This window comes from Aphelocoma coerulescens, chromosome 5 (genome assembly GCF_041296385.1).
Source record: "Aphelocoma coerulescens isolate FSJ_1873_10779 chromosome 5, UR_Acoe_1.0, whole genome shotgun sequence".
In the NCBI taxonomy this organism is placed as follows: Eukaryota; Metazoa; Chordata; class Aves; order Passeriformes; family Corvidae; genus Aphelocoma; species Aphelocoma coerulescens.
Genome location: NC_091019.1, coordinates 51,211,919 through 51,233,425, shown reverse-complemented (window position 1 = coordinate 51,233,425; position 21,507 = coordinate 51,211,919). Strand labels below are relative to the sequence as shown.

The following is a 21,507-nucleotide window of genomic DNA, read 5'->3' as shown; positions in this document are numbered from 1 at the left end:
CCCTGAATTAATCAAATAAAGAGCAACAGCGAGAGTTCTCTGGTTCAGTACGAACACTGGTGTCTGTTCATGCCTAGAAATTATCTACCACTTTAGGCATTTGAGGAGACTAAGAAATGGATTTTATGTTGAATGGACAAGAAAATGATTTAATCTGATACCCTGTGAAACTCTTTAGATGGGCCCGTACACCCAATTAAGTCTTACTTCTGAATACAGGTGCATTATATATCCTTTCTAACCTTTGATGTCTGAATTTGCTTATTTCTTAACTACTTACTTTTTTTCAGCAGCCTTGTAAAAATAGTAGAATGAATGATTCTCCTATCAATTTCTAAATATGCATTGAATAAAAGAAAATTATTAAAGGGGACAGTTTAGTGTATATTGTTTAAAATGTTCTTTGTTAACTAAGAAATTGGTAAAACCGTAAAATAGAAGAGTCAATGGCCATACCATTGTGGCTGAAGCTATTTGTATTATATTGATACTGATAAATATGCTCACAAGGACATTTCAGAAATCTCACAAAAACACACTAGCATTATTCTTCAAGAGGATTCACTACCTATTTAGTGTTTCCAGTACTGTTGCCTCTTGCTGCTATTTCTAGTTCTGAATTGGGAGTCTGTGTTTCTGCCTCATCCTCTTTGAGTGAGACCTTCTGTGGAAGTGCAACATGCAGGTGTCTCTTGGGATGGCTTCTTCCTCGCTGGCTGAAGTGTTGCAGTCCTAGCCAGGTGGCACGTATTTATGCTGAGTGTTGGGACTTCTGTATGTATTTGAATTAGTGGCTGGGAGCTGTTAAATGATCTGATACAAAGTTAGATACTTGGTATCTTTTGGGACAGAATTACTCTCCTCAGCATATTTTTTTTTTAATAAAGCCTTCCATGAAAGGGTATTAGGGATGTCCATTGCCATCACTGAACCTTCATGAGAGAACAATACCTTCTATGTCTTTTTAACAGGACTGACTTTCCTGCTAGGCTAGAATTTGCATGAAGCACTACTTTAGAAATAGAATTCTTCTTAGGTACAGTTAGTATATTAATAATCATACCACAAAATAGAAATTTGAGGAACTTTGCAAGCAGTTCTGCATTTTTCCAGTATGTGAAGTATATGCTAGGTGATTGCTAAAAGAGAAGCCCCACTATACAGAGAATTTTAGCTAAACTATGATTTTTTGTGAGTTTGATTTGTCATCTCTAAACCTGATCTGAAAGTTGATATAGAGAATTTTACTACCCATGCAATAAGGGGGGAATTGTCCTTGACTAAGTGGAAAGTCCATAGCTGTATTAGATTTAACACATTATTTAAATATCTTATGCTATTTCAGAATATCTCCAAGAGAGAAGTATTCCTCTTTTCTTGCTAGGTCATAACATTTTGAAACCTTCATAATGATGTAGTCAGATTAAGGGAATGGGGCAATTTAATTTGCCAGCTAAGAACTATGGACAAGCATAGGAATGTTGTAAGAATGTTGCTGAAAACCATAGAAGAACCCAGTCAAAACATGCATAGTAATTCTATTATTTCTCCATAACAAACATGATGAGAACCAGTAAATAATTCTTGTCTGGATTGGAGAATTTTTCATTGGACTTGTGGAGTCAATCGTCAGAGCAGCCCTGAATGCCTTCAGAGAGCTTCTGTCTGGCTACCTGGTTCCCTTCTGTGCCATTGCACCCTCTTGCTCCATGGCACTAGGTGCTAGCCAGCCATAGTTATTCCTGACAGATGAAATACATGCCACCAGAGACTGTACCTCTGACTCTCCAGTTCTACAGGTGGTCTTTGTGTTCTTAGCCCAACAGCACTTAGTTTTCTAGGTTTTGGTTTTTTTGTCTTTTTTTAAATATTGACTTCATTGAAGGAGCAATTTTTAAGCTATGTGATAATGTTCCAAGAATATTTTATATGAATATGGAATGCAAAGAAGTTAGTTCAAGCCAATTTAATAGCTGATAAGTGTTCTTTCCCTTATATAACATAGTTTTAATTTCTTGAAATTCTTGTACTAGAACTTAACTTGCTCTAGGTTTTAACCAAGCCTTTTGACCCTATCCTACCATCTCTCCAAATAGCAAGGAATTCCCATTAGAATTCCCATTAGAATATACTTACACTATTAAAGAACTTTTAGGGAAGAGTAGCGTTGGTTTTATATATTTACTTTTTACAAGTTACAAAATGTATTTAAGGAGTCAAATTTCACAGTTTGAAAGAATATGATAGTATTATAGTTTCAGAATTTGTCATATCTGATGTTCCAGGTAGCAGTCTAGCTCAGTTAAGAACAAAGTATTTGTGCAGTAAGTAGTCAGAAAACAGAAAGCAGTCTGTCGTGTTTCAAAGATGACCTTTCATGTAGTTGGAGAAGTGGGTCCTAATTTTGAATGCTGAAAAGAATGGGTTCAGTGAATACCTGGCTAATCCTCTGTCTAAATAATGTTTGCACAAAGACTTCTAAATTAAATAAGCCATAAGGTTTTATGACTCAAGTGTCTGTTGGAGCAGTGGTAGCAGTTATTATTTAGATGAAGCTCATCAAGTTAAAGAAGTACTTCAAAGGCTGTATATTTAAATGTTAAATAATACATCTTCAAATGGCATAGTAACTGTCTTAAGACACTTGAGTGCTTTCCACACCTGCATTTACACTTTGGAATTAAAATCACAATTGCTCAAGCTCTGAAGCGTTTCCTCAAAGCAGCCATATGTATGGCAAATAGATGTTCTCCTTAGTCTTGTGCACATGTGCAGAACAGCGTACTTGGAATATGCCTGAGTGTTCTAAGCCAGATACTCTAAATGCACTTTTCAGTTATACAGGTCTCTATTTCCATAGGGAAATTAATTTGATTTTGTTGGGGCCCTGAACTAATGATGTTCTGCCTATTGGAGGAGTTGTTATACTATATAACAGTTCCTTGGGATCAGGTCCTCTTCTCTGAGAAGAATTGCAAGGCCTTCACCTCCTAGGTGTTGGGAAACACCCATCCAGAATCTGTTGTCACTATTTCTTTGCCCAGATTGCATGCCCTTTTTGGGTGCATTAGGACATTGAATCAGACATTTACAATGCTTCTGGACTGTGTGAGTTTTGTGGCACTGGAAACTAACACCATCCTGCCAGCACAGTATCCTCTTAAATCAGACATAGAGGAGTAGTCCTTTTTCTGAAGAGCTGGCTGCAAAAAGGCAGTTTGGACCAGTAGAGGTGGGCCTTTTAAGATCATGTTGAGCATGAGTGATACCTTTGCTGTCTTGATGTCTCATCTGATTCCTGTGATTCACTTTGGAATTGCAGTTCTTGTTCCACATACTGTTACAACCTGTTGAGCAGTTGCAAGACTTACCAACTGTCTGAGCTGCCTTTGCGCATGTTAGTAAACTGAGTCTGTATTATTGTAGGCTAGGATGGATGCTCTAAAGGACACATCCTTCTATGACAGTAGTGACTGTTTCTCTATCAGTCAAGCCTTTCCAGTAAATGTGGTGAGTGTGATTAGTGTCTGCAGCAAAATAGAGTTTGATCCTTTTGCTTTTTTTTGGTTGCTGTTAAAGTACTTTTTTTGTATTTGTTGAAGGAGGTCATTAGACAACTTTGAAGGCATAAGACCTCTCTGTCACTGAGGAGAAAACTTTACACACATGCTTTCTACATTTTCAGGTAGTTTCAAATGCCTGCCTACCATTCCTTGGTTATAACGCAGAGCCAAGCGATGATATCACAAGATCATCAAGAACATGGTGGTGCAAGATTGCCAACCCTCTGTCAGCACTTTTGATTGATTTTTGGAGTTAGGTATTTTGATCTCTGCAATTGATGTAATTGTGGTCAAGATGCCCAGGTTGGGGTACATAGTCTTAGCAAAGAAGACACTTCTGAGGTAGTGTTTTTCTGGTGAAGTGCTGTCTTCCAGGACAAATGGTAATCTGCATTACACATCTCTTGGATGTCACAGAGTTCTAACACTCTGCATGAAAGCTGCCCGGTGCCCTTTCTTTTTTTGATGAAGGAAAATGAAAATGGGATGTTAAAATAAGTTATGTGGAGATGTACTGAAACTGCCCTGGCAAGTTAAAGCAGTTACAATTCACTAGGCTGCTTAGATCAGTCAGAATGATAGCAGGGAACTTGGAAGCAATGCAGTACACTATCTTTTTTAATATTGCTGTAGCTGGTGTGGGGAAATTTATATATCTACCCTGTGTGTAGTACTACAGTATTTATTAGAAACAGTCTGGTAATATATACTGGGACAGCCACTGTGTCAGTGTGTTGCTCATCTCAAAGGTAAAATAATAGGGAAATATAACGTGGTTTTCTAATTTAATAGCAGGATGGCTTAACAAAATGAACTGCCTGGCTGTCCATGTGAATGTATCTATCACTATTCAAGAACTCGTAACAAAATTCTCTGTCAGCGGCTTCAAGTTGTTGCTCCCTTAAGCAGCTAACTGGTTTGAGTAGCCACTTTGTTTACCTTTACTAAAAGATATGTTATTGCATAAACATTCAGAAATTATGCTGAAATGTAAATTTGGAGGGGGTACAAAATAGGATTTGGTTGTGGATTCACAAATGAATGTTGAAATACAGCTTTCAGTGACATTTTGTGACAGAATCACAGAGTGGAAGGGGTTGCTGGAAGTCATCTTGCCCAACCCCCCACACAAATACAGTCACCTAGAGCTGGTTGCCCACAGGAAGCCTTTTGAATATCTACAAGGAGGGATACTCCACAACCTTCATGGCCAGCCTGTGCCAGCACTCAGTCCCCCTCACAGTAAAAAAGTGTTTCCTCCTCTGGTCTTGTCACTAGGCACCATTGAAAAGAGTCTTGCTCCCTCTTCTTTGCATACTTCCTTCAGGCATTTTTGTACTTTGATGAGATCTCCCTGAACTTTCAGGTTCACCTCTTCAGGTGAAACAGTCCCAGCTTTCTCAGCCTTTCCTCAAAGGTTCCCTTAATCATATTTATGGTTCTTTTTGCTGGACTCTGTCCACTATATCCTTGTCTCTAATGTACCCAAGAGACCAGAAAATAAAACTGTTATTGGAGATAACATTCTTTGAAAATGGTTTTAAACCCACGTGTAGTGCATAACAGAGGAAACTATTAATGACTTCCTGTAAGAGGCATATTTAACAGTGGCAAATTTACCAAAGTGTTCCTAGTGAAATTTCATACTGCAAAACCTGTGTTTTTTAAGTAACAGCTAGATGTAATTGATGAAGCCTGTAACTTAATAAACCACAACATAAACAGAGGTTTCTAACAAAGAAGTAGCTGGATTTTATGACTTCAACTGTTTTGAAGTCAGGACTTTCTACAGTATCTTATGAAGGCAAGTCTGTGTCAATCTGTGATGGAGTCAGAGTGCTTTGCTTTCAGACAGTCGTCTTGATATCTCACTTTGGCTGCATTATCTTTACTCTTTGGAGAGGTAGCGAGTGAAGAACAGTTTCTTTCTGCGTTTTCCACTCCCCTTCCTTTTCCCCATTCTTCCTCCCTCCCTCCCAGCTGAAGGAAAAAAGAACAGAGATATTGAGTAGGTTTAGATTGGCTGATGGAGGGCTAGGGATTTCTGATATTTTTCTTTGTTTATGCTTTTTACCACATTATATTTTTTAGGATAACAGGTTCTGGAAAAGATTATCAGAGAGAAACAATAGTTGTGTCAAAAGAAAGTGGAATTGTGAAAAGTTCATTATATGGTTTTGTCTCAGAAGTTAATATTTCAAGTTAATATTTGAACAAAATGAGGCCTTATAACTATTTTGAACTCAGAATTTCATCCCAAAAAACCAGTCACAGTATATGTATTTTAAGAAATACAGTTTAATAATATGCTGCTGGACTGTTTAACTTTTATGCCTTAGGGTAGCACAGAGCACTATTTCTACTTTTAGAAGCTTCTTCTCATTAGTGTAGTTTCTTATATAGCACCTGTTTTAAACTCCAAATCTGAATCTACAAATGTAAAACCTGACTTTTGAAATATTTGCTTTTTTGAACACTCTTCTTTAAAGGACCTATCAGGATCTCTCCCCAAAATGCTAGAAGCATGAAGGATAAGGGAGGAACAATGTTGCATGGCCCAAACACATGTGCTTTCGTCATTAGCAAGGTACAGCATGACCTCATGTTGACCTCAAAGGTAAATCGCTACCAGGGAACAATTATACATGCCTGTGAAAGCAGCTTAGTTTTGAACATAGTCAAGAGAATAATTCAGTGCATAGAATAAAATTGAATTTACAACACTGTCTTCCTTTCCCTTTCTGTCTTGTCTCTCTCCAAGTCTCTTCTTGAGATAATGTTGTTTTTTATATATGTGTTTGTTGTGAAAGAGAACAACTTTTCTAGAGGTCATAACAAATTCCTAAATATGGGAAACCCAAAGGATCTTGTATCCAATTTAGTCAAATTGTACATCTTACAAAGAAATTCCCTTTTTAATGAAAAGTTTCATTTGTTATCTAGAGCACTGGTATTGCAGCCTTCAGAATGTATATCTACGTTACTTGGGGAATCTTGTGTAATTCTGAAATGTATAAATCATTTTAGACTTATGGGAGAGTTTTTTTAAATACTAGTAGATTAATTTTTGTGTATTTATCTTAGATTGCAACACAGACTTATGACATTTTATTTTTTCATAGAAGACTAAATATTCTGTAGCATTATGTGATACATCTCTACATATGATGGAATATTATTTAGCTAGCAGTTCTGAGCTATTTGGAGAAGAATTGCTGCCAGCATTTCGGAACTGTTAGCCATATCTGTCCCATATCATTTGTATAATATAGTTGTTTGATATAAATTTTATTTTTTTTTCTAGAACGAGAGAGCATATTCCTTCTGTGGAACAATAGAATATATGGCTCCAGATATTGTAAGAGGGGGAGACACAGGACATGATAAGGTATGTTCTGAGTTTATTACTGAAAATAAACTAATTCTTCAGTCAACATGTTGCTCAGTTTGAGTGGTTTTTGTAAAATATGATGTTGTCTTATTTAAGTATGTGTTGTTTTAGGTTGTCCTAAAATAGATTATTTCCTGTGTATTCAGTTGTATGTTGATGTATTTTCCTTTTCTGATCTGAGGTATACGGGCATGTTTATAAAGGTATTGAGGCTTATTTTTGTTGAGTTCAAAATTTGCTGTGGGACAATAAACTTAGTTGACACTTATTTGCCTTTGCATGAAAAACTAGTTCAGAGTGGAAAGTGACTGGTTTGTGACTAATTCTGATATGCATGTTAAATTGGACATCAGAGAAATCTGTTATACTTACTGAGGTATGGGATGGGTTATTAATGTTATAAGTGTTCTCATATTGTAAAAATTAATTGTTTGGCTTGTGATTCAAGTTTTATTACACAATAAAGCGTCAGTAATTGATAGACAAGATCAAGACAACAACAATTAACAGATGATTTTTAAAACAAACAAAAAACCCTACTCTCCAAAATAATTCTACAATATTCCTAGATAATTTATTCTGATTGCTCACTATACTTGGTAGTTTTGGAGAATATTGAATCTATGTGGTTTTTTGCTGTAGACTGAGTTGACTTGTCTTTCTGTTGTGGATCATGGAATGTACTTGATTGTAGTTCTGGTCTAAGAACTGGAAAAGTCTGACTTTTGCCTGAGAAAGTTCTTTCTTTTTCTTCTCTATGCATTCTGTGTCTTTTTTGGTCTGAGTTTACCTTCAGTTAGGGAGCATTGTGGTGGGCACAGCTGGGATTTGGCAGTTTGAGTATAGCAGAATGACCTCCCTGATTCTTCTACTATGCATAAAATAGAGTGTGCTTTGTCTTTTCACTGAGTCATTGTTTCACATCTACCTTGAATTCCACTATAACCTCTTTGTCTCTTTTTACTGTACTGATTGCCCAGTTGCTATTAAAAATGGAATTTAAACTTGCATATTGAAGCTCTTTCCTGCACTCTCTTAATTTAGTCATTCCACCTCCAGAGCATCTCTCGGATTTCTCAGTCATACTGAATTATGATTCTGGCTTCTCAAAGCTTACAAATTCAGTCTTGTTGCTGACTTGAAGAGGAATCTCTGTTCTGTTGCCTTTGGTTCTCTCTGGTACTTCCATCAGATGTTGTGCAGAGTCATACGGTGTTTTATAACGAATAGCTTCACAGTTTGATGGTGAATGTTAGCTGATCGATAGGGGTGATTTTGCAGTTATGTGTGTGATGTTAGTTGTTTACACCACACGCTCACTACCTTACCATTGGCAGTGTCATGTATTGTCATTTTAGAAGGTTTTCAGTGTATTTTATACTTACTGCATGTCTAGCAACTGAAAGACCTTACAAAAAGAGAAAACAAGGTTGCTTTAGTATGCTGTGCTCTCATTAGTCAGTATTTATCATCTGTAATCTCTTCTAGATGATTGCAGTGTTTGTCTTAAGGACTTGCTCTAGTATTTCAGTATTTTTTTTTTAAAGTTTGGTTTCTGATTCTGCAAATCCTCCTTTTCTTTTGGAAAAACACATGCCAAGAAGAAATTCTTTGGGATTTTCTCTGAGAATTATGTATTTGTAAAGATAATTAATAACAGTGCAGAGACTTCTTCAGCGAGTTCTAGACACTCTTGGCTGAATATGTGAGAAATCAGATTCTGTGTATTTTGAAGCAAAACCAAATAAAATATGTGGTGATTGTCATGATTTCACTAGCTGTCTTCCTGTATTGTGTTAATATTGCCAACACAAGTAAAGCAGAAGTTTCATTGATTTTCAGATTTCATGGCTGTGAACCTGAGAAGTTCAAACACCTGTAATTAATTTCATTGAAAGGACTAAACTGCTTCCTTCATTATTCATAGTAGCATCCTTCCTTTTGAAAGAGAAAAATATTTTTTAAGTTATGAGAGATATGAATAATATGATGAGTATATGAGAAGCCAAATATCCCATGTGTTACCACAGTCCATCTCTCTAAGGCCCATGAGGTGCAGTAGTGGCCCTGGATGACCATGAATGAACAGTGCCTGTGCTATGTGGAGCTGCACATGCAAAATGGATAGCAGGGGAAGTAGCAGGAATCAAAATGCAGTAAACTGTCAAAGTGGGAGTAACAAGGCTCGTGCTAGCTCCTTAATAAAGTTCTTTAGCAAACAAAACCACTGTTTTACTCATGATCCATTGCAGCAGTAGCATGTTGGAGACATGGTTTTTCTGAAAGCTCTGCCTGAGTGAACCAGCAAAGAGGTGAAGCATGAACTGGCTGAAACTGTGTTCAAGGTTGGAAATGTCACAGATTTAATAACAGGAAAGAACTGTGCTTTTAAGCAGGTTCCTTAAAAATCTCTCTGGTTTGGAATATCTGACAGAAGCAGATACTACCTAAGTGAAAAATTTCAGGATCCTAAATAGACAAATAGTGGTCCAGATAATTAAACATTAAAAAGTTGTTTTGTTGACAACAACCAAAAATTGAATGCCATCTAGAGAGACCTGGATAAGCTCAAGAAGAGGCCATGCAAATCTTAGGAGTTTTAACAAGACCTAGTGCAAGGTGCTGCACCTGGGTGAGGGCAATCCCTGATAACAACACAGGCTGGGGATGAACAAATCAGAGCAGCCCTGCTGAGAAGGACCTGGGGGTGCTGGTGAATGAGAGGCTGGACAGGACCCAGCCATGTGCACTCACAGCCCAGAGAGGCAAACACGTCCTGGGCTGCATCCAAAGCGTGGTCAGCAGGGTGAGGGAGTGGATTCTGTCCCTCTGCTCTGCTCTGTTGAGACCCCAGGTGGAGTGCCGCATCCAGCTCTGGAGTCCTCTGCACAGGAAGGACGTGGACCTGTTGAAGCAAGTCCAGAGAAGGGGCACCAAAGTGATGAGAGGGATCCTCTCCTATAAGGAAAGGCTGAGACAATTGGAATTGTTCAGCCTGGAGAAGGCCTAATTGCAACTTTCCAGTACCTGAAAGGAGCCTACAAGATGGAGAGAGACTTTTTACAAAGGCATGTAGGGACAGGACAAGGGGGAATGGCTTTAAACTGAAAGAGGAGATATTTAGATTAGATATTAGGATGAAATTCTTTACTGTGAGGCTGATGAGGTAGTGGAACAGGTTGCTCAGAGAAGTTGTGAATGCTCCGTACCTGAAAATGTTCAAGGCCGGGTTGAACGGGGCTCTGAGCAACCAGATTTAATGGAAGGTGTCCTTGTCCATGGCAGGAAGTTGGAACAAGATGGTATTTAAGGTCCCTTCCAATTCAAACTATTCTATGATTCTGCAGCATTTTTAGGTGCCTGGATTAACTGTGGCCTGTGATCTTAAACTGTGTTTTTTGAACATTCTTTAATTTCATTCTCAATCTCGTGAAAGTTCAAGTTCCACTACTTCTTAGCAAGCCTTAGGTTCCTCTGTTATTTTGAGTACGTATTAGAATTCATATCACATGACAATGGTAAAAATAAAAATTAATTCTGGCAGGAAAACAAAAGGAGCTTGAGTAGTCAGTGGAAAGAGTTCAGATTGAGGAATAAGTTGAAGAAGCTAAGTGGAGAGATTTCAATATAAAATTAATTTATCACAGGAAATACCTTCAATCAGTAAACAGTTGTTTATTCTTCATTGTATCCCATTTTGCCTTTGTATTGATAGGTAGGTTCTTCCTATGCTAGTTGCTTTCTAAGCGAATTGTTTTGTTCCTTCTTTTGTTAACAATTTTACTTCAGTGTATCATAACATACATAATTATTGTTGTTCTCTAGGCTGTCGATTGGTGGAGTGTTGGTGTTCTTATGTATGAATTATTAACTGGAGCATCACCATTTACAGTCGACGGAGAGAAGAATTCCCAAGCAGAGATTTCTAGGTAAGATTCAAAGCAGTGAAGTATGTATGCTTGCTAATAGATGATCCTTAGACTGTAATGTATGTTTTATAAGAGTTTGTTAATTTAAAATTTAGGAAGAAAGTGCTGCCATGGTAACATTTTATGCGCTCCAGTTCTGTTTAATAGAATGACATCTGAAAGCAGATAGGTTTTATTAGCTAATAGAACCAACTTTTACAAAAAACCTGTTTTGTTTAAACTACACTGGAACCATAGCTTTGTAGATACTTACCTGTTGCATGGTTACTGTTGAAGAGGAATTCAAATGAAATATCAAATTGTATGTAAATAGAGTTATCACATTCAAAATTTTAATACATTAGAGATATCTTTAGCTAGAGGTATTTTTTAAATCAGCTCTTGCTAGGTCACTCTGGCAGACTGCAGATTTAAAGTGTCAGAATGTCCCCTACTCCTACCTTTTTGTTACAAATAATGTTTATTTTATTAGTGTATAACATGAAACAAAGTAAGTGATCTTTGTGAGGCCCACTTGCATAACTGAGAAGAAATGAGTATGATACTTACAGAAATGAAATAACCTATACCATTCTTACCTTTTACACGTAAACTTTTTGTTATGTTCAGTAACCTCTACACTTTAAAGGTTTGTTTTCAGTACCTGTGTAAAAAAACTGGAACATTTTAAAAAGACAAACCAATAAGCTTCCCCAAAACACATAACTGAAATCTCTCCCAAAACAAACATTTCCTTTTACTGGATTTCTTTTGGAGCAGAAGTTGAGGTCTTCAATTGCTCAAATTACTAACTGCTGTCAAAATGAGCTTGTAAGTCCAGTCCCCAAAATAAGAATTGTCTTGCTTCTGTTGGAAGGTATTGTCATGCTTCTAACCCTCACCTAAAATCACTTGATATTTAAGGTTGTAATGGATGATAGAACATACCTCAGTTATTTAGATAATTTATTTTACTTACGTTATAAATTCAGGCAATTTCTTGGGAAATGGAGGCCTGTGTATTGGTTTTTACTTCTCTACCAGAGCAGGAAACTTGGAGGGTCACTAGAAAAAATACAGGGGAGAGGCGAGTCCATTAACAAAACAAAATTCGGGACTTCACCATCTTGGTCATTATATTGCAGTTAAAACTTCAGTTATCTCGTTCTCGCCTATTTAAGGTTAGGAGTTTGGCTGACTATTTGCTTATGCCATGGCTGAATTTGGTTATTTTGATTTCCAAGATTTACTAGATGGACTCTGAAGGAGTAACATGTTTTTTTTAGAGAGAACTTTGAACTGAATTTTACAGATATAGTTTCCCAAAAACTGGGAAACTTTTTTGTTATGTATTCTACAGGACTTGACTTGGTAGGCCCTTATGTGCTCTTTAAGATGATAATATTTCTGATAATTTGAGTAACTGCAAGGTTGTTAACATCTGTCCTCTGACACCTAATAACTTATTTTCTGATCTTTAGTTGTGGCAAGTTTACTGTATTGCTGCTCAGTCTGTTTTTGTTCTGGTGGGTGTTTATGCTACACATTTATAGACAGCAGTCCTGTAGTATTTCAGCTTTTATTTTGATAAATTTAGAAGTTAAATTCTTACAGTTTCCTATATTAAAGATGTTCCCTGGTCTTCCTGTTTCCTGAAAAAGCCTTTTCTTAACTCAGCTTGTGTTGTTCTATCTTACATACAGACAATTTATTCTTGTTGATGTTTCAAGAGGATCTTGTTTAGAGGAAGGAAGAATTTACCATCTGAACAAAAAAATACTTCTTTCTTTTTCTTGGGTTCCTCTTGTTGATGCCAATGGTGGTCTGATAGATCTAATTCCTTCTCCTCTTCTATCACTTTCAACCCTCTGGTTTACAGTTGAAATCTTTTTATTTCCGGCTATATGACTGCATTTCTGACTTGATTTCATCTGTCTTGTGTTACTTCTATACTCCTAAGACCCACTGATTTCTGAACCCTTTCCATTGATAGCAATTTCTGTGTTGGATGACTTCAGTTTTGTGTGCTTGCAGTTTGTCATGAATGTTATCCTCCTTTGAAGAGCATATGAGAACAGTGCTGCTGCCCTGGCTGCTGCACTGAGTTGTGTGGGACCTTTTGGGGAATGGTGGCTGCTGCATGCTTTTGGGAGCAACAGGAGTGTGTTTGGAGCTTTCCCTGAGGATAGAGTAAAGCAGGCAGAACAGAAACCAGATATTGAGAGTTGCCACTGATCATGAAGCTACTGGCACTGGTACAGAGATATGAGTTGGTACAAATTTCTTTCTTGATAGCAAAGTTGTTCTAACCAGAAATTGTATTGGTTAACCTAAATATGCTTTAACTTGCCAATTGCAGTAGACTTAGAGAATTCAGTTTTTTACTTGCTCACAAGCTCTTGAAAGCATGGTTTCCATGGCCTTTTATTTTTCTGAGTTTAGGGAAAAAAAGTCTTCTAAATGGGTTCAGGTCCTTTTTTTATTTCACCTAGGTAGGAAGTAACCTTAGATATTTTTAGATCATATTACTCCTTTGTGTGGCACAATGGCTGTCTGGTGTTAAATCTAGGCATGAAACTTTATTCTAAAATATCTCTCTAATGGAGAGTGCAGTTCTTGTGTCAGAAATAATGTGTAGTTTCTATATTTTTTTTTCTCTTTCTGATGAGAAATTGGGTTGTTCTTTTATCATAATCTTTTTGACAACACTGTGGACTTCTCTTTCATGGAAAATGCAACTTAAGTAAGTGCATACTTTACCTTACATCTCTGTCTCTGAAGACTCTTTGTTCACATGCTTGGTATTACGGGTTATTAAACTGTTAAATTAAAAAAAAAATTCACATAGCTACTCCAATATCTCTCCTTTTCTAGTACACCCTCTCCCCTTTCTTTTCCCTTGTTCCCACATCTTCCTTTGATTTTTTGAGAATTCTGAGCTTATATTGCTGCAGAGCCAGGGATAAGACTCATCCTGCAAAAGCAGAGGCAAGGGCTGGGATTGATTACACACCCAGTATTTTCAGTTTGACTAGGAGTAATTTGTAGTGCTGAATTGAAAGACAGACATCCATTTTAGGGGGCTGACTTTTGAGGGTCCTGTCATGTAAAGGATTTTAAATGAGCAGGAACGTTTTGGAGTATTAGTTTGCAGCTGTGCAGCAGCCTAGAAAATCTTACCAGTTTTGGGATTATGAATAGATAGAAACCTATATTTTTTTTCCATTTGTACACATCTATAGATCTATAAAATAATCTCTAGAAGTATATGATGCCATATTGGCATACTAACGCTAGTAGCAGCCTGGGGTCTTTGTTTGATGTAGTTGGTTAGACTTTATTTAAACTTCACGGAGGACAGCTGAAATTTGACAATCTATTAGATTCATCTATGATCCTGCAAGAAACCTTTTCTTCACAGAGCTGTTGGCAAGATGCATAACAGCTGTATACTGGGATGCCCTTCTTTATTGATTTCCTTCTTTAATCTGTGCCTGTGAGGACTCTAGTGATTAAGAGAGCTTTTAAAAGATGGAACAGTCATTAAATCTGACTTCTAATTTGCATGATGTCTTCTGGTATTTTTTCCTAGAGCTTATAGCTGCCTGTCTATAATGTACAGCATTTGTAGGTTTACATGCGCATCAGAGTGCACCAGTGACTCTGCCTATAGATCCATTCAACCATTCAGTAAAACAGATGGTTTTAAGGAAGTTTTAAGTATTGCAGCAAAGTTTCTGACTTGCCTAGGACCAGGGATACACATACGTATCTGACTGCTCCAAATTGGAATAAAAGAACAAGGAGTTTAGCATGACTTGTTCTGAGGTGACAGGGTCATTCTCAAATACGAAGGTGAAAACTCTGCTTTGGAAGTCTTGTCCATTTGCCCTTTAACAAGGTTACAGCCTGGGGTTGCTTTCTCTTGTTCCCTGTACATGCAGAAGGACATGCATCTTTTTGATGATGCTTGTAACACAATGCCTCAGTTTAGAGACCAGTTCAGGAGAAAACACTCTGGAATGAGTCACCTCCTTTAAAAAGGGTTCCAACGATCCCTTCCAGCCAATAGGAAATGAATGCTAGTGGATGAAAGTGAGAAAAAAACCACCTCAACCGTTTATTGACAAATGGAATGCCCACAAGGGCATGGGAAAAAGGTAAATAAATGCTAGATATTAAACTGTCAGACCTTACCCCCCCTGACTAGAACAAAAACCCAAAATTCCAGGGAAAGAGAAAAAAAACCCACCGGCTCGCCACCTACCTACCTACTAGTAGAAGATAGCAGCTTCTCCCTCAGGGAAAAAAAAACAAAACAAAACACCTAAAAACCAGGAGATTCAAACAACAGTTTGGGCAAACAGGTGGGAACGTGACTCTCTGACATTGGTCCCCTCTTCACAGCAGATGAAACGGGTGGGGTTGGTGTGCTTTCTCTCACCGGCTCAGATTTTCTGAGGTCTGGGGCTGAGACAGAGTGGCCCCTCTACTCCTGCTGGTCCTGACTGACTCCTGTCCTGCAGGTCCTGTTATCTCTGGTCTCAGAATTAAACTAACTGTCCAGTTTACCTTGGAAAAGTTGCCAAAGGATTGCTGTTGCAGCTTGTCCAAGGCCAGGGAAAGGGAAAAAACTTCTTGCCTGGGCTAACAGAAAAATCAAGGTAGCCGAGCAAAAAAAACAGACCTCAAGGCACTCTGGACACCTGGGGGAGTGAGGCTTTGAAAAAAACCCCTGAAGAGCCCAAGGCTCCCTCCTCCTCTGCACCCACCTTAAAAATACAGCGCCCATTTTTGGGCATAAAGCAGAGGATCAGGGAATAGACTATCATCATACATCACCATAAGGCACACAATTCTCAGGGCACTGTAGAATTAGATTAAGCACCTCCTTTTCTTCCTTATCATCCATTAGTGTGTCCTTTGCATTATCATGTGTGTTCTTGGTCTGCAGTATTTATGGAGAAAACTCATCAGAGCTCAAGTTCCTGAAAAACAATACCAGTAGGGTTACTTCTAGTTCTGCGTAGTCTGCCATAGAGAAGGGTAAGATGGAAATGATTCATGACTTCAAAGTATTAAACTTTTTGACCTATGGGGTCAATGGGGTGGTTTCAACGGGTGGTTTCTCTGAGTGTTCAGTACAGCCAGAGTTCTCTCATCAGCCGGGTAGTCTCAGCTTGCTGCTGCTCAGAGGGCTTATACCAGGCCATGAAAAGCAATAAATACAGCAGAGTATTCCTTCAGCTTTCCCAATTGCCACTTGGGATACTTAATTCTTCCTGCTTGCTTCTGTCACTGTTACTGGATCGCTTCCATGAACAATGTGGACAACCCCATAAAAACACGAAATGTACAAAAGAATGGTGGTGATTGAGAAAAGTGTCATTAATGCTAAAGGCCATCGCTTCTTTACAGAAGCATATGCATCCCAAAAACGATGTTGATACATGCGAGCTTCCTTCCTCTGAACACTGTATGGGCTACTGTTAGAGCCTTGAGTGACTTAACTGTCAGTACAGCCCTTCAGTAATGTTGAACTAGTGAAACTGGGCTCTCTTCACTTGATCAAACTGCTTCACAAATTTCTGCTCTTTCACATGTTGATCCAATCTGGTCTTTCTTTTCTGGCAGCTTGACTTCAATCCTAATTAATGTGTATGCAGCTTCACATACTTCATGATAATTTTATGTAGTTCCTGGAACTTCTAAAGAAGGTAGCTTCATTCTTCACTGCCTCTGTAATATGTTTCTGTGAACCAATCCAGAGCATCATCGGTGTTTTCTAATATCAGTCAACCTCAAAAGTATTTCTGAATTAAAGCCACTGGCATGTATAAATGCAGCTTACAGGAGTCTCCTTGTAATGAAGCATGGCAAAATGCTACCTTTCCTGCAGTGGGTTGGGTCATGGAAGGTCAACAGATAGAAGATACTTCTCAGTACAAAACGTACTGGATGTCTTCTGGAAATACAGTACAGCAGAGAGGAAAACAGTTTAGGAGGTTCCTAGGGTGTGTGGAAGAGAACTTGCTCTAGAATTTCCCTTTTGATTTCTGAGGACATCCCAGAGTTTCAATCTCATTACTTTAGAAATCAATTTCAAAAAAATACTGACTGGAGGGGCTTTTCCTGCTTCTGAGAGCCCAAAGACAACCTGCTGCTTTCCAGGATCTTTGCTACTTACCTTTCGGATTCTTTAATCAGAAAGGTTGATAAAGAAGCTTTTTCAGACTTCTCTAACCACAGTGATTTTCAAGCTATGAAAACACTGTAGATTTCATTGGTCCTCCTGTAAATAAAGTGGTTTTTCTATCAAGGTTGTCCTGTCTTCTGTCTCTTGAACAGGAAGGTTTTCTTACTTCCTTACCTGCTTCCCCTTTCTGAGACTGTGATTTTTGAAGAGACTGAATCTTTACTTCTCCATCACTCCTACAGTGTAAGAATACTCTTGTTTAGTGATGTTTAAATTTGGTATTAACATCCCTAATTGAAAAATCATTTTATAAGATTGTGCTTTCTTCTCCTTTTCTATAAAGTGAAATGTGTCCAGAAGTTGAAGAGAGGTCTTATGGTTGCTGTTACTTCTGCTAGCAGAATGGCTGTGATTTAGACCATTACTGGCAGATCATCCATACGTCATTTAAAAAAACAATCCTGGACCTCTACACCATCTTAAAACTCAGAGTGTATTTTCCTAACTCCTTTCAGCGTTACTTAAACCAAGAGGTTAGCTTGCTTTGTCTTTTTGTTTGCTTGAAATTGGATACTGCGTCAGTAGAAGCGACCCCTGGGATATGTGCATTTTGAACTTGGTTCTGTCCTTCCACATTGCCAGAACAGGATTATTTAGGAAGCAATCTGTTTGCATCTATTTTTGGACTAATCCAAGAAGCTAGAGATTTCAAGATAAAAATTTTCTCATGGGATAACTGACTCTAAAGGATATGTCATGCAGTAACTTTCAACAAAATTTAGGAATGTCCTACAGTGATCAACTTAAGCTCTGGAAGAAACATGTAATAGTTGAGATTTTAGTATTGCCATGAACTCTTGTCATTTGAGCCTCAGCCTCTCATGGCTTCAAAATCTTTCAGTCTGTGTTTAGTGGAGGCACTGTAAGTCCTTTTACGAAGTCACCACAGTGAGAGTATGCATCAGGCTGTATAGACACCAAGCTGTACATGAGCCAGCAATATGCCCTTGTGGCAAAGGCAGCAAATGGTATCCTGGGCTGCTTTACACAAAGTATGGTCAGGTTGAGGGATATGATCCTTCCTCTCTACTCAGCACTGGTGAGGCCACACCTGGAGTACTCAATTCCACTTCTGGTCTCTCCAAGTGCATGAGAGTGATATATTGGAGAGAGTCCAGCAAAGGGCTGCCAAGAATGTGAGGAAAGGCTGAGGAGGGTGGTGCTCTTCTGCCTGGAGAAGGGAAGGCTCAGGGAGACCTCATCAATGTACATAAATGCCTGAAGAAAGTGTACAAATAAGAGGGAACCAGGCTCTTTTCAGTGATGTATAGTAACAGGACCAGAGCTGGGGAGCACAAATTGAAACACAGGAGGTTCCCTCTGAGCATCAGGAAACACATTTTTACTATGAGTGTGACTGAGTACTGACACAGGCTGCCCAAAGGAGGTGGTGAAGTCTCTCTCCTTGGAGATATTCAAAAGGTTTCTGGGCATGGTGGTGAACAACTGGCTCTAGGTAACTGTTTAAGCTGAGGGAGTTGGACCAGATGACCTCCAGGGATCCATTCCAACCTCAACTCTTCCATGATTCTGTATGCTAAAAAGCTTTTTGTGTCTCTCTTTTAAACCTGTTCACATGTCTTTGGCTATGTTACTTTCCTTCAGAGTCCTTAGCTTCAGCATTTAGATTTGGAGTAGCTGAAGGAAAACTTGCCTACCTCTTTATACAGAACTGTGGGAACTACAGATATAAAAGTTAGATATTGAAATGTGATTCTGCTTAGGCTTCCAAAGTTTTGACTTCCACTGGCACAACTTGATGGTTTCTAGTTCTTGTATTGAAAAAGATGGTGTGGTCTCTGTTTACTTTCTTTACTTTGTTTTGAGGGGAACACTGCACAGCTCCCTTGAATCATCATTACAATAAGCTGGATAGTCCTAACCTTTTTATAAAACGTCCTATAAAACACATTCTGTGTTTCTGATTAGTCCTATTACTGTTCTCTAAAACTTTTCCAGTTATAGTGCCATCTTTTGAGACTAGGGCATGAGCGCTGCACACAACATGGAGGGTGCAGGCAAACCTCCAATGGCTCAAATACAGGATTTTTTTTTCTTTATTTCCTAATACTTTTTAATATTGGAATTATTTTTGGTTTGATTGCTGTTAGGCATCAGGTTGATTTCTTTGTGGAGCTCTCTGTTGCAGCTATGAGATTTCTTTTAAATAGTAAGCTCAGTATATGAAATGAGGATTGTTCTCCTTTTGTAGATTGAGTTACATAATTTATCTCTCCAGAGGTGTTTCATGCCCACAATTCCTTAAACCTTCCTTTATTTAAAAAAAGGTTGGTTTCATATTTGTCAAACTCCTGCTTTTGGGTACAATAGAAGTTTAAGTGAAATGTTAATGCTTCCATTAGTATGGTAAATCTTTAACTCTCAACATTTTAAGTAATTACCACATTGTTATTTTGTTTGTTTTAAAGGAGAATATTAAAAAGTGAGCCACCTTATCCTCAAGAAATGAGTGCTCTGTCTAAGGATATAATTCAGCGTCTTTTAATGAAAGACCCCAAGAAGAGGCTAGGTTGTGGTCCCACTGATGCTGATGAAATCAAACAGCATCCCTTTTTCCAGGTAAAGCAAACAACAAAACTCACCAGATCCCACTTACTCTGCATTAGTGCCTGTGAAATCTAAGTTGAAGGAAATTCTGTTATTCTGTTAACAGAACTGCTTAGAGACATGTTAATTGCATGAATAATGGCATTGAATTTAGTAAGAATATCCATGTGCTTATGTGTTATGGATCTTGTGTGTATTAGAAGGGCGTGCTAGGTTTTTAATATATTGTCTGTATCTAACAGTTACTTGAAGAAGCCAAAAGACACACTGCTTAAATCAGAAGGTTTAATGCAAAACACTGAAATTGTGTTGTGTTGTCTGCTGGGGTTTTTTTGAAAGGACTTTTTTAAAGATTGCCACTAGCATTACTAGTAAAATTTGAATGTTGATAAAATTCACCAAACTCCTCTATTTTCCTTGGCCTAATTAAATCTTTAGTCTTGTTTAGTTAATTTTAATTCTATTCAGATTTCAGTGTATTAACATTTGCTTTCAAACCGTGAGGAAGACTGTATTTGTGTACAATATCTGTAGTGTTCCATCCACTGTAGCTAAAATTGTGTGCTTTCTTTGAAAAAAATAATTATGTATTTATGGTGCTTCTGAAGTTGAGTTAAATGGAGTTAAACTTCCTTAATTCACTGTTTGTTTTGGGAGATAAATTTTGTCATCGTATAACACTTTCTATTCTTTACTTAATTTCAGTTCCACTCCTTTACAGTAACAGGGCAGTTTTCTCATAACTGCTATTTCTGTGCTTCCTCTTTCTAGTCATGCCTTTAAGTAAGAATTTGGAGGTTTATGCTCTCAGGGCTCTGAAAGCTGACATCAATAATTAAGCATAGAAATTGGCAATGAAAAGTTGAAGATACTACATGCATGCACTATGGTTTACAAAAATATAAATATTGCTTATTCTGAAAAACAGGAAGAAATTCAAGGACCATCACGCTAGTTGTTTGGCTCATCTCCACTGTTAAATTTAATTACGTTGACTTTCTTTTTGATTGGATTTTGTCTATGTACAAATAAGTATGATACTGCTTGGCTTTACCTGAGCAAATCAGTGGAGCATAATTTGAATATTTTTCATCTGCCAGTGAAAAATAGCAGATAGAGTTAGGACTGTGTGTCTGAACAAGTCTCTCTTTCCAATATCTCCTTCTGTTAAATTTTCATTTAATTCCAACTTACTTTCCTGTTTTTTGTTTAGAATATGAATTGGGAGGACTTAGCTGCCAAAAAAATACCAGCTCCATTTAAACCAGTAATCAGAGATGAATTAGATGTCAGCAATTTTGCAGAGGAGTTTACAGAAATGGATCCAACATACTCTCCTGCAGCAACCCCTCAGACTTCAGAAAGAATATTTCAGGTATTTTAAGAAATCAAATTAATTTTTAAAAAAAATTACTGTTGAACAATTCCCCATGTATAGCTAGCCTTTTTTTTTTACTTCCTGCCTCCAAGTTCTTGGAATTAATTGTGTAATTTCTAGTCCCAGTTCCCAGGGCTTTTTGTTTAACAATTGTAAAATGAGAAAGGTGGAAACAGTCCTATTGCAAGTATGAAATTCCTTGTCTCTCTATTCCCAGCTGAATGTCCTGCTTGCTGGACTAAAGTCAGTCTGTTCTTTATTGATTCTTCATACCTTATGAGTCTTGTCATCTTGACTCCATCAACGTGGGCTGCCACCTTCAGCAAGAGCAATGTAGTTCACCCATTTCCCCATTATGCGCTAGTTGAAGTAATTATTTGGAAAGTGGGAGCTACCTGCAGAGCTGAAAGTAGGTCCTCCACGTTTTGTAGGAGTGCTCTAGT

At 37.9% G+C, this 21,507-nt stretch overlaps 1 protein-coding gene and 1 pseudogene across 5 annotated transcripts in view; both read left to right on the top strand.

The window, feature by feature from the left end:
• Positions 1 to 21,507, top strand: part of RPS6KA5 (ribosomal protein S6 kinase A5) — a 76,241-nt gene that overhangs the window by 37,033 nt on the left and 17,701 nt on the right. For 3 of the 5 annotated variants that reach the window (XM_069018069.1, XM_069018070.1, XM_069018074.1), the window contains exons 6-9: positions 6,868 to 6,951; positions 10,780 to 10,883; positions 19,548 to 19,698; positions 20,900 to 21,061. In XM_069018069.1, the coding sequence (XP_068874170.1) occupies positions 6,868 to 6,951; positions 10,780 to 10,883; positions 19,548 to 19,698; positions 20,900 to 21,061 (501 nt within the window). Of the gene's footprint in view, positions 1 to 6,052; positions 6,181 to 6,867; positions 6,952 to 10,779; positions 10,884 to 13,542; positions 13,606 to 19,547; positions 19,699 to 20,899; positions 21,062 to 21,507 lie in introns of those variants that run through there. The other 2 variants (XM_069018073.1, XM_069018075.1) reach the window with 2 other exon arrangements.
• On the top strand, positions 7,628 to 9,964 carry LOC138110961 (small ribosomal subunit protein uS17m pseudogene; annotated as a pseudogene).